Raw genomic sequence first — 12,808 nt, 5'->3', positions numbered from 1 at the left:
GAGACATGCTCGGGCTGTCTCACTGTCCATTTGGGCTCTTCCGGTTACTGCTGCCATCCCGGCCCACGATTGGGAGTGAGAAGGTTTTCTGAGGAACACTAGCAGCAACGCCGGACGTGTAAGGCCTCCCAGGCTACCGGCGCAGTCCAGTCCTTCATCCAATTCTGGTCCAGTTCCTTGGGGCACTTGGGGATATTACCGGGTCCAAATGTACCATTTTTATTCTGTTTCCTTCGCGCGCCCTGTAAACTACTTATTGTTGGAGACGCCAGGCCCTCGCCGCCCTCGTTCCCCCACTCGAAAGAATGAAAGAAAAAAAACGAAGAAAAGCATCTTTGGCCACTAAGGAGAAGCGCCCTAGCGAGGTATCTCGGTATGTACCTCTCTGCCTGTACGAGCAGGCAATTCCAGGACCTGGTTCCAGTTCCCGTTCACGATTTTGACGCTTATTGCTCTTGGCCTGCCCCCACTTTGGCGCCTGTCAGCCCACTACCGCTACCAATCCATCGCAGGTATCTTAGCACACCACAGCACAGCATCATCCGGAGGCGGCACAGCACAGCACAACAGAGAGGAACGTGGGTGGCCCCTCCGACAGGGCTCCCCAGTATTTGCGCTGCTGGGACGGCACTGTACTGTACGAGATAGATACACCGAGCCCCCCCATCCTTTCCAAGCCAATCCAAGGACAAGGGTCGGTCCAGGACAAGGGCCATGCAACGTTGATTTCCCTCTTTTCCTCCCTCTCAGCTTGCTTCGGGCTTGCTGTGCTTGCATTGCATATCCACCCACCAAAGACAAAGACCAGACGGGGGGTCAAGTCCAGTCAAGTCAAGCCAGCCAGATACAATACATATCACCACCACCACCACCACCTCTTCCCTCTACCGGCCGACTGATGTTACTCGACTGTTTCCTCTCTCACACATCCCATCCCGCTTCCCAAAGCTGACCTACCTCCAACCTGCCTGCTGCTGCTGTGACTCGACCTACCACTCTACGGTCCACCATCCATCGATTGTTTGAGTCTGCCCGCCGCTTCACAGTGATTTAGTGCGAATCATCGAGCGAGCGACTGAGACCCGGTCCACTGTTTCTCTGATTGTCCCGGGCTTGTCAGTCAAATTGAACCATCAATTGATCATCTAGTACACGAAGTACCTGCGTGCCCGCCAGAAGCAACTTGTGGGCAATTCCGCCAGCCCAGCCCAGAGCCCAGCTCGCCCAGCCCAGCAACCCGCAAGACTATTTGCGCTGCCAATTTCCCATGCCTGCTGCACTTTCCCCTCAACGGAGAGTACGAGACCAAAGGGATTTCTATTGAAGAGCGATCTCGCAGCCCGCCGGTTTTCACAAAATACCTCGCCGATCCCTCATCCGGCCAAGAACCGCTCTTAGTGTACCAAAAAGAGAGACACTCGCCTTTGTTCTCGCCCGAAGCTTGCGCCAGCCGAGGGGCCAAACCAACCAGGGCCCGATCCTCTCTCTCCAAATAAAAAAAAACAATAACTACACCCCCCCTCGCACACTCAATCCACACGTCACCGCGATGTTAGGAGAGCGGAGGAGACCTTTGGATCCGTCTCCTCAAATCTACGGCCATTCCCGCACCAGAACAACTTCTTCCTCTGTATTTCCCCCCCAAATACAGGCTCCCACACCAATGCATCTACAACAACCACCGCCCGGCATGGGCCACAACCGTCGCTCGCCCTCGGTCAACACCTTCAGCACCGTCTCGAGCAATCCCCCTCCACCTCCCGCCTTTCGCACCTCCCCGACCAGCGACATGCCGCGTCGGAGTACCTCGTCCCGGTCCGGCAGCGGTCAGCCCACCAGCTATGTCACCCTCTTGCGCAAGCAAAAGGCCACCGTCTGGTGCGATCGATCGCAGTACGAAGACCCCCGCATTCAGGCTCAGCAGCGCGCTGCCAAGCAGCGGGCGAACAAGGACCTCACCAGCGTCATCAGCCACGGCCGCACCTCGACGGGCATGAGCAGCACGGCTAAGGTCGCTGCCAAGATCCGCCACCACGGCAAGCCCGGCGTCGTCGGCTACACACCCGAAAACAACTACATTGGCGTCGGCGGCGTGCCCATGCGTCTGAGTGCCACCGAGGTCGAGGGCGAGGACAGCGACGAAGAGGACCTGGCCGCACAGCGCTTGCACCACCGTAGGACGGGGAGCAGCGGTCGCAGCAGTACCAACAGTGGTCGTCGCGCCACCGCCGGCTATCGCTCTTCCAGCGGCATGGCCTCCCAGAGCGGCAGGAAATGGAGCCCCGGCGACACTCCCGAACGACGGGGTAGCCTGGCTGAGGAGCAGCCTGAATTCCAGATCGGCGACGACACGGTGGCGCTGAACCGGGCCGAGAGCACCCGCAGTGGCAGTAGTGCTGAGAAGGCCGACGCCCTGCCCGAGATGAAGGCGCCCAGCGCCGCCAAGCTGGCCAGCCAGAGCCTACTGAACGCCGCCCTCACGAGAGAAAAGAGCGTCAAGAACCCCGAGGAGTTGAGGAGGCGCGGAAGCGTGGACGATCGGAAGATGACTCTCAGCTCCGGTCGCCTGTACATTGCCAACCCCGATTAATGTTAATGTTTTTCTTTTTTACAAGCGGACGGGGAAGAAGAGGAGGATATACCATCACAACAAGAACAATAACAACATCATCATCAACAGCATACACGGTCGTTTTGCCATGGAATTTTTCTTTTATTTTGAACAACAACGGAGTTCTGACTACAAAAGGCCCGCGCCTGCCATGATACCAAGACGACGGTAGCGCGCCGAGGCTGGTTTGGAGGTTTTTCATCATCATTGCATTGCAAGGCGCACACACGGTCGTTTCAATGGACTTTTCTACAAAGGAGGAGGCGACTGGTTAGACGAAGACCCAGCGCCACACGGTCGCTGAAGACATGCCGGGCTCGTTTTTTTTTTTCTTCTTCTCCTGTGCCGCCTCGGTTATGTATTACTTGTTAGTTACTACTGCTGGGTCCCAGGAGAGAGGTCGTTGCCCCCACCAGGTACACACATACTCGTGGTAGTAGGGTTTTGACGATGCTACAGGTGGGCTACTGGTTAGCTGATAGCGTCTCGGAAAATATATCAAACCGCGAGCTTTTTCGCGATCCTATCGCTTACACTTACCGTTCTTCAATATTGCTCCTACGTGAAAATTGTGCCCCTCCCCCCCTCTATGTGGATTCGCCAGTTGGTACAGTATAGCAAGTCTCGTAGAAAGCGCTTGTTCGGCACGCACTTTGCCTAGCGTCCGATTTCCGCCTGCATCACGAGCTACAGTACGGCCCTCAATCCCTCGATGACGTCTAGTGTGTAAGCGGGAGATCGGCACGTACGGTGCCAAGTCGGGGGCAGTTGGGGGGGGGGGGGCTACTACGGCATGGCCCAGTCAGTAAGGGGGCTAATAATAACTCTTTCTACGAAGCTTCTATGGTCTCGCGAACAGTTTGACTTCTGTTTGATGGGAGGGTTGGTCGGCCGGTGGCAGTGGGAATGCTGGCTTGGCTTGGCTCTTGGAAGGAAGGAGCATTTGTCGCAGTCGGTTTAGGTCATATTGGCAGGGGAGCGGGTTGTATGTGTTGCAGGATAAGGTTCGCTTGTGAAGACGGCCATTGTTTGATACCGAGTCGCCGGGCTTGGGGGGTGGGAATGGGGGAGGTGGGATTTCCTTGGTCAGCTACAGTATGTACCGGTAAGTAAGACCCCTGTGATTGGAGGGATCGACATTACAGCAGGCTTGAGGCATGCTCTTGTTTCTTCAACCAAGAACTTGGCTTTTTAGCACCTTGTCTTGTCTTGTCCCTTGCCTCCTTAGACTAGATTGGAGGGATACTACTACACGTGCCTGCCAGCCCGGCCTGCCAACGGAAAACTAGCTAGCTTCTTTTGCGGTCGGGGGCGCTTCTTTGGCGCGGGACAGAGAGACTGTACCGGTACAGAGAGGGGAGGCTGGGGGAAAGAGGCTTAAAGTCATGCTTGATTTGGGGAGGTTCGTCCGATCACGGCTGGTGGGCGCAAGTACTGTACATACAATAGGATGGATGATGGCGTGGTCTCTGTGGGTTGGGGGAAAGGGGAAGAGGGGACGGCGCTACTCCGGATTTTCACGAGTCATGGATGACTTGAACGCGGCTATTGACGTAGCAGGGAGGTTTGACAATCTGGCGCGCTCGTTGAATGCAGATAGGAGAAAGAAAGGGGACTGGTGCGGCATTGGCCAAGTCGTTCGATAAGAAGATCCGTTGGGGAGCATCGAAGGCGGTTTTCCAGAATCGAAGATTGTTTCATCGGATCTGGGACATCGGGAAGTGGCGGGCCACAAAGGAGCGGGAGGCACACGCATGTGACGCGGTGACGTTACGGCAGAGAGATCGATCTTCCCATGCGGCCGCACCCATGAAGAGCCTTTTGGCTCCTTTGTCTTACTATTTATAACTACAAATATTTTGGGAAGGGGGGGGGGGAGTGTTGGGTTCCTGCTCTGGCGGCCGCAACCCCTATTCTGGGGGTATTGATCCAGGCGATTCAGTGCCCCCTTCAAAATTCTTGACCTCTCGAGTCCCTGGGTACGGGACTGAAGGAGTAGGAGTCGGCTTCTTCAACATGGCGCATGTAGTGATATGGGATTCTCAATGACTGAACCTTGGCGCGGGCTAGAACACGCCTAGAGCCTCTGAATCGGTTGGTTGGTCGGTCGGTTTGCCATTCTGCGCTTTCTTTTCTTTTTTTTTCCCCCGTCCATCGTCTGGCGTGCCCAGCCATATTGAGTCATGCTCAGCTTGTCTCTCCGTCTCTCCGATTCAGAATGGTTGGCGCTTCGCTTCGCTTTTCTTTTTCCTGCTTCACGCACACCCCCCTTTACCCCTCTTGATTCCCGGCCCCCCACGACCGGCTCAGAAACTCTGTTCTCCAAATTTAGAACCGGGCGTTGTCTCAGAGCCCGGGGAGCCCGGGATGGGGAGGAGTGGGGGAGAGACGGGGCGGGAATCTTTTTGAGTTTCTCGGACTCATGCAAGCCCGTGAAAAAAGGGGGGCCGTGTGATGTGGCGGGCTGAAGAATGCTACGTATCTTGGGTGGCTTGTTGTAGAGAATATAGTTTGGAGAGGCGGCATTGGTTCCAACGGTCTCGCGGTCTCGTCTGAACTCAATTCGGGGAGATGAGACCAGCCACATGCGTATGTACTTAACTACAGGAACGCCACCATGTCACTGACTTGGATTGGAAACATAAATGCCATGAGCCAGGAAACGGGACAGGGGACTGATGGCTGACATCATGACACGATCGTTGTCGTGGCGTGGAAGTCAGAGACGTCAAGAATATGTACGTAATTAAGCCAAAATAGAGCCACGGAGTTTATGCTGCAGCTGTCATGTTGAAAAGATGTTATGTGGCTGTCGGTGGGATGGCGTTGTGCGTTGGCTTTATGCAGTTTGACGCTCAGGGGCTTGAGTCCCTATGTCCCCCTATCCATTTTGGCGTGCTTCTTGGCACGCCACTGTGAGCCCATTCTTTCGAATATAGTTAAAAGGGGTGACTGTTGTGCATAAGTGGTCATTCACGTGACCTAATTGACGTCATCCTGCTATTGGAGTGCTCGATACTGAGATGGTTCAGAAACTGCTCATTTGAAGCGGGCAAAGACTCTAGAAAGTAGGACTTTAAAGGCTATTGCCATGTTGATTATCGCGGCAAGGTACACACAGACAGTAGCTCTGTGTATAGCTGGTATCGTTAAATAGCTTTCCTATTGGACAGAGGACTCCTGGTATTGTTGACCTGGTTGGAAGGAAGACCCGTCCCAAATGGCGATCATCGGTAGCCCCTGGATTTTGGGTAGGTTGGGACAACCCTCCAGGGCACGATATCTTCGGATTGCCCAGTCGTTAGGACTCTCCCGCGTAGTTAGACCCCATCTTAATCGGACATAGGAGGAAGAAGAAGAAAAGCCCGAGGCAAATCCCGGATTGTGGCCGTAAGGCAGATGCTTGCTGGTGCTACAGCCAAGGTCGGGGTGGGGAAATCTCGCTTGCGGTGCAACGCGAGATCATTGCCGACTGATGCAGTCGTGCTTGTATGACATAGTCACCTGCGGATGGCGGACTTCATTGGCGTCGCAAGGTAGCTCATAAGCGAGTGGCCGCCTGTCAGAATGCCAATATCAGGGACAGTGCTACGGTATCTTGATATGGAGCTCTTGGCCTACTGCAGTCTCTTGAAAGACCATTGGTATCAATCCCTTTGGGGACTATATTGGATGACAATGGGACTCCGGAACCTGAATCGGTCGTCTTACCCAGTTGCCTCACTCTGTGTCCCCGTATGATTCCGAACCGTCCTGTAATGGCGCCTGTCTTCTTCGTAAAAGCTCTCCGCCTTCTCGTTTTGGCCCACTGTCTCGTAAAGCGAATGTCTCAGTCGAGTCTCTCTTTTCAACATCTGCCCTAGCTATGCACGGAAACGAGGCACCAGAGCCGCTCCCCAAACCCGAGTCTCAGCCACCCGAGGCATTGCATCTTCGCGAAAACTGCAACCTTCCTAACCACCGGTTGCCAGGGGCGTCAAGCACTTGGACATACCACGATGGACAAGTCGAGCCCATCGCCCGTGCCGACTACTCGACACTATCCTCGGCCTCGCAAGTTGGCGCCACTCGTTGCCTACCACCGAAAAAGAGGCAGAAGAAGATATGCGGAATCAAAAGGTCGACGTTCATACTCTCCCTGGTTTTGGGTTTCATCGTTGTCGGCGCGGCCGTTGGCGGTGCCGTGAGCGGGTCTTTGGCTGCACGGTACGTGATCTTACCTTTGTTTGAAGCAAAAAGACGAATCAAGCCAAAAGAAGAGGTGTTGGTTATCCGGATCGCCAAGACTGACTGACCATTACCCTCCCGACCAGCCAAGCCTTCGCCGCCTGTTCCCCCACCGCCTCCCCTCCCACCTCGTCCTACTTCAGCATCCCCACCGCGGGCGTCGCGGTCGAGGTCGACCTCGACTGCAACAAGTACCCGGGCTACAAGCCGTACCCCGTGGACGCCGGGACCGCAACCGCGACCTTCACGCCGTCGTGCGGCACGGACTGGCCCGACCCGGCCCAGGACATCCTGGCGCTCACGTCGTACACAGAGGTCGACTGCATGAAGGCGTGCGCGGCGTACAACCACGCGCGGGGCGCGACGGAGTGCATAGCGGCCGTCTTTATCGCCGGTAAGTCGCCCTGCTTGCTCTCCCTCTGCCGAGTTAAACGATGGCATTTCAGGAGGGGGCCAAGGACCTCGTCGTGACAAGGGCGGCTGACATGTGACCGGCGGTATTCGCCAACAGACGTCTCCTATGCCGCGGACCACTATTTTGGCAATTGTTGGATCAAAAACGCCACGAACAATCAACAGGTCAAGAGCGACCGCTATCTCGCAGCTAAGCTATCTCCAACTAGCAAGAAGTTGGAATAGAGTGGACCGTATCAGCGGAGAGCAAGAAAATTGTGTTAGGACACTGCAAGGCAAATGAGGCGATGAATTAAAGCCAAGGGAAGGGTGTTGGATTTTCTCTTGAGTGGTGCATATGTAGCTTGAGCGACTACGTCTGTTCGGGACTTATATATCACGACATCAAATCTGCCACGGGTGACAGTAATAGCTTGTGACTGTTGTTTTTAGTTACTTTTCCTATCCCCTTACCATCTCAGAGAGCTATGAACATCATACTCGACACAGCGCATGAGCTACAACAACATACCGTCCATCTAGCCCTTCTTCACAGCAAACTCGAACGCATGAGCCGTGTAGTTATTCCCCTGAGAAACAGGAATAGTCACCGCCCCAGACGCGTACTGATACGTCTTACTCCCCTTATAAACAGGCGGCCCCGTGACGGCAAACGCATTCGACCCCTGAAACTCCCAGGCCTCAACATCGACGGACCCGGACGCCCCGGCATAGCCCGCCGCCGCGAGCCCCTGGACCCGCACCTCCCACCGCCCAGCTCGGACCTTGGGCCCCGCCAGCACGCGCACGCGGTCCCCGCCCAGCGTGGCGTAGGCGTCGAACCGCCCGTCCCCGGAGCCCGTGGTACCCGCCCGCACGCCCGTCATGTTGCGCGCGTAGTAGCGGTAGACGTGGTAGCCGGGCGCGGCGGCGTAGTCGGCGGCCGCATAGTCGCGCGGGTTGCGGGCCTTGGTCAGCAGGTTGGCGAACAGGTCGTGCAGCGTCGTGCCCCCTTGCCAGTTGCCCAGCAGGCCGACCCAGTCGAGGCGCTCGAGCCGGGCGATCCACCACGCGTACCCCGCGGGCACCATCTCGGCGAAGGCGGCGTACTCGTTGATGCTGACCTGGCGCTCGGGCAGGTTGTATTGTTCCAGTAGCGCGCCGAGCGATTTGTTGGTGTACTGCGGGTCGTTGTCCTGGGCGTTGAGGTCGCCCTCGAGGTGGTAAGAGTACTGGTCCGGCACGGTCTCGGCGTCGGCGATGGCTTGCAGCCATGCCGTCCACCACTTGTTGCTGCTCATGGGGCGCCAGGCGAGGCTCGGGCCGGTGATGGGCACGTTGTTGAAGCGGGAGTCGGCGCTGATAGGCTGTTAGTGGCTTGACGCTGAGGAATCGGCAGTGGTTGAGTCATGCGTGGTGTTGATACAACAAGCTGCCCTGTAGTCTAGGGTAGCGCCAGGGTAACACTCACCGGAGGATCTTATGGGTGCGGACATAGAGTTCAGTCCACCGCTGCGTGTCGCGCTTCCAGAAAATGCTTGGGCACGTTAGTGGTATATAGTCGAGGAGGGTGGTCCGGGTGCTCACTCGACATCTGGCTCATTCCTATGATGAAGATTAGCGGGTGTTCCAATCGCCTGCCGACTCTCACTCACCAAATGTCCCACACCAGACCCTCGAGGGCATCGTTCGACGCGAGGTCGTCCATCAAGGCCTTGACAAACGTCTCGTAGGGCTGCCAGTTCCCGTTGTCGCCCGGCCAGTAGCTCGAGGAGTTCAGCGAGTCGGTGCCCCAGATGTCGTGCGGATAGATGATGCACTCGGCCCCGACCTTGCGCATGCTGCGGTAGTTGGACAGCGTCGATTGGAGCCGGCCCTGGTACTCGGCCTGGCCCCAGTTCCAACCCCTTTTCGGGGCGCCGTACTGGGCGCCGCCGGTGCGGCCCCAGCGGAAGCCGATGTCTTCGTACCTGGTGCGATGCTTTTAGTTGACATGATCAGATATGTGGCCAAGAGGGAGCTGAGTACCAGTGCTGGGCGATCTGGTTCTCGTTGTCGGGGATGCCGTAAATGAAGCCGGAAGCCCAGTGCTGCGGAGTTCCTCTAGTGACAGCGAGATCAACAATGGCCGTGGTGGAGTCCCGGGGGAGCACGCTGCCAGCGATGGCGCATGTGGCCAGCGCCGTCAATGGGAGAACGAGATGCATGTTGGGTGTGGTTCAGAAGCCAGTACATGGAGGCCGGATGGTCTTTACCTTAATGGCCGGCCGACCTAATCGGTCAGCTCGTTTATGCCTTCTTATACAATCTGCATACTGGCATGTTCCATTTCTGGACGCAGCTATAAGAGGGGGTTCTATAAGGACTCGTCTATGCTAAAGGTAACATGTAGAAAACAGCCGTCGCGGGGTACGATCCGATGTAACATCAGGCATTGGCACCCGGCGCGCGGAGGCGTAGGATTGGAGGGATTCACTGACTCCGGACGGCATCGAGGTAGATTCAATCCCCACCGGAGCGGCGGCCCATTACTCGAGGGTGGGCTGCTCATGAGTTGCTTGCTTCCGTTGATCAGCTGATGGTAGGATCACCCAGTGACCGGAGAAAGCAGATCTCCCTGGATGACTACAGGTGTTCGGTCAAATGATACGAGTTGCTACTGTGGTCTTTGGTTGCAATATGGCGACGCCTTGTGCCCTCCCACTCTCGATTCGTGTGCCTAGTTGAGTGAGTACATGTAAGCCACATTGTCATTTCGCTGTCATAGCATGCTGGCCGAACAGAGCAGCATAAATCGTACGGTGCGACAATAGAAATAACAAAATATATTGACAGTCCGCTTGCTTGAATATGTAACTGGGAGTAACAGACAAGCTCCGTATCCAGTCTTGTCGAATTGGTCACAAAATGTGCAATTGCAGGCAGTTTGGCGGTTGCGCTTCACTAATGTTGTTAGTGTTGTTAGTGGGGGATCCTAGCTCGGCCCCCAAACCTCGGGGTCGAACTTAGACCTGCTAAACCCGAGGTAGGACGTCCAAAACCCCGAGCTTTTCTCGGCATTTCAAAGACCACCTTCAATCCTCCGACATGTTGTGGTTCTGTCCGTCTTTCCTCTTTATCACTACTTGAGGATATTTAGTTGCTATCTGGAACGCGAGACACGATGACCGACCCCGAGACTCCGGAGACTGTCGAAACACCTGCACGCAGAGCCCGCCGCCGCTCACCCAGTACGCTGCCTCTTACTTAACCCCCTTTGACTTCAGGTTGATACTGACCCGGCAGACTACAGAGAGCTGCGAACAATGTAGGAAGAGGAAGCTTCGATGTGATAGGGGGCTGCCATGTCGACCATGCAAGCGCTCGAGGGGTGCGCTGCAATGCTCCTACTCCCCGGAGACCAAGAGAGCTGCTTCGTTCGAAGCTCCTCAGCTGTCGGCCCAGCCTGCGAGCAATTCGGAGACTCAGCAGGACACGGGATCTATCCTCGACGCCATGAAAGGCGGAAGAGAGCGGTTTCGCACGGCGGCCTATCAGCCACCCGAAGCAGCAGACCCGGCCAAGAACAACAAGTCCGCCGACTTGTTTCCGCGGCCACACGTACGTGTCGGAACGCTAGAGACGGACAAGACTCGCTTGTTTGGTCGGTCTCACTGGGTGCATGCGCTAGCACACGTAAGCAGCTACAGCCATCCTCTAGGTCGGTATCGGTATGCTAAGGGTTTGGCAGTTTAACCTTGTAGAGAAGCTGCAGTTCCTCGGCCCAGATGCTCTTAACGGCCTCCAAGAAGGGATGGCGGGTCTGACCAAGGAGGTAGCTTCGCGCCGGAGCTCCCTGAAGCTCTACCGTCCTTTGGAGCTACACGATCCACTGCCCGACTTGGCCCGGACCCTGCCGCCCAAGACGACGTGCGATCAGTTGGTGTCTAACTACTGGCGGTTCTTCGAACCCCTATTCCGAGTCCTACACAGGCCCTCATTTGAGAGGGAATATGAAAATCACTGGGCAGGAAGCGCCAAGTCAAACACTGCTTTCGTGTTCAAGCTCTCCATGGTTCTTGGACTCGGTGCAGTCGTCCACCGAGACCTGGCAGAGTCGGGGCGCATTCGCGGTCTTGCCAAAAGCTGGCTGTATGTGGTGCAGTGGTGGCTCATGGGCCCGCTGGAGAAAACGGCACGGTGCCTCGATGGCGTGCAGGCTTTCTGCTTGGCCGTTCTTCTTCGCCAGGCCAGTTCTTTGGGCGGGGCCTCGTCGATATCGACCGAGTCGCTGATGAAGCTGTCCATGTCCTTAGGGCTGCACCTCGACCCAGACGGCTTCTCGGCGTATGGCCCCTTGGACCGGGAGCTGCGGCGCCGGATCTGGTACACGGTCCTTGAGCTCACCACTATGGCTTCCTTGGACACTAGCCTCCCGCTTCTGATCACGCCCGACGACTACAACTGCGGGCCACCCTCGAACCTGAACGATGCCGAGCTCGGGCCAGACTCTATGGACTTGCCCAAAGCGCATCCTGCCGGGGAACTAACAGACTCGTCCGTCCAGATACTACTACAGAAGTCACTTGCACGCCGCTTATACATCGTACGCAAGATAAATAGCGTTCAGACACCGCCTTCCTACGAGGAGACTATTGCGCTGGGGAAACAACTGACGTTACATTGTCGCGATGTTGCATCGTTTTACCATTCCAGGACATCCAGCAACGACGAAGCCGACGAGTTCCATCGCAAGTTTCTAGATAGCTACCTACGACGGTACATCTTGTTTCTGCATCGGCCATACGCGCTCCAGGCCGCTAAGGAACCCCGTTACCATCTTGCGCGGAAGACGTGCCTCGAGTGCTGCCAGATCATTGCGTCGCATTCAGTCGAGCTCAACCTTCCCCACGCGGTCACAGACGAATTCTGCCTCATGGCCGTTCGTGGCAGCGGGCTGTTCAAGGGACCATTAAGCCAGGACGTGATTGTCCATCTATCCCTCGAGGTCATCACCCAGCTCGAGGAGGAAAGAGACCTGCGGATGCCCAACGAGGGATCCATCGACACCGACTCTGTTGCCGCCGACCCTCTTGTCCAAATGTCCCGGAATGGCCGACAGCCCCTGCTTGGCACCCTCAGGCACACCCTCGGCCAGCTGCGCCAGATCGTCGCGCTGGGGCAGCCCAGCTGCAAGCGCTACCTGCTACTTTCCGCCGCCATGGCCCATATCGAGGAGCTGGAGATGGATTCCTCGAACCCGTTGCCGGCAGCCATGTCGCAGTTGACGCGCTGCCTCAAAGATTGCTCCGAGATGCTTCGCTTGGCCGCCCCCGACGTTTCGCAGCCGTCCACAGAGCTCGACCCGGCGTGGTCAGAGGAGCCCAGCTCCGATTGGACGGACGCCCTTGGGCTGTTTGGATTCGACTTTGACCTAAGGTTACTGGTATGGAAGATCCGGACTCGATGCATTGACCGCTTGCTGACACTTTTCCAGGATTGCAATATGGACTCGTCGGCGGATGTGTGAAGCGAATTGTGTGAAATTTGGTATCATATCCATCCTACTCAGAAAAAGAAAAGAAAAGAAGAAGTCCT

The 12,808-nt window shown here is 56.3% G+C and overlaps 4 protein-coding genes across 4 annotated transcripts; 3 read left to right on the top strand and 1 right to left on the bottom strand.

Moving 5' to 3' along the window:
• Positions 1-1,663: 1,663 nt before the first annotated feature.
• On the top strand, positions 1,664-2,590 carry PG985_001571 (uncharacterized protein; the record flags this gene model as incomplete). The annotated part of the gene is made up of 1 exon (XM_066821340.1): positions 1,664-2,590. The coding sequence occupies one exon, from the start codon at positions 1,664-1,666 to the stop codon at positions 2,588-2,590; it is 927 nt and encodes a 308-aa protein (XP_066692219.1).
• A 3,886-nt stretch (positions 2,591-6,476) lies between these two features.
• PG985_001570 (uncharacterized protein) lies at positions 6,477-7,322 on the top strand (the record flags this gene model as incomplete). The annotated part of the gene is made up of 3 exons (XM_066821339.1): positions 6,477-6,817; positions 6,925-7,232; positions 7,285-7,322. 3 exons carry the CDS (start codon positions 6,477-6,479, stop codon positions 7,320-7,322), a joined length of 687 nt encoding a protein of 228 aa, XP_066692218.1.
• A 448-nt stretch (positions 7,323-7,770) lies between these two features.
• On the bottom strand, positions 7,771-9,438 carry PG985_001569 (uncharacterized protein; the record flags this gene model as incomplete). Its single annotated transcript, XM_066821338.1, has 5 exons — positions 7,771-8,590; positions 8,703-8,768; positions 8,819-8,836; positions 8,887-9,201; positions 9,260-9,438. 5 exons carry the CDS (start codon positions 9,436-9,438, stop codon positions 7,771-7,773), a joined length of 1,398 nt encoding a protein of 465 aa, XP_066692217.1.
• A 956-nt stretch (positions 9,439-10,394) lies between these two features.
• PG985_001568 (uncharacterized protein) lies at positions 10,395-12,740 on the top strand (the record flags this gene model as incomplete). Its single annotated transcript, XM_066821337.1, has 4 exons — positions 10,395-10,461; positions 10,524-10,906; positions 10,962-12,656; positions 12,708-12,740. 4 exons carry the CDS (start codon positions 10,395-10,397, stop codon positions 12,738-12,740), a joined length of 2,178 nt encoding a protein of 725 aa, XP_066692216.1.
• Positions 12,741-12,808: the final 68 nt, after the last annotated feature.

This window comes from Apiospora marii (assembly GCF_038362585.1).
Source record: "Apiospora marii strain CBS 49790 chromosome Unknown utg000001l_segment0_segment0, whole genome shotgun sequence".
In the NCBI taxonomy this organism is placed as follows: Eukaryota; Fungi; Ascomycota; class Sordariomycetes; order Amphisphaeriales; family Apiosporaceae; genus Apiospora; species Apiospora marii.
The sequence above is the reverse complement of the archived record's forward strand: the minus strand, read 5'-3'. Positions and strand labels throughout refer to the sequence as shown.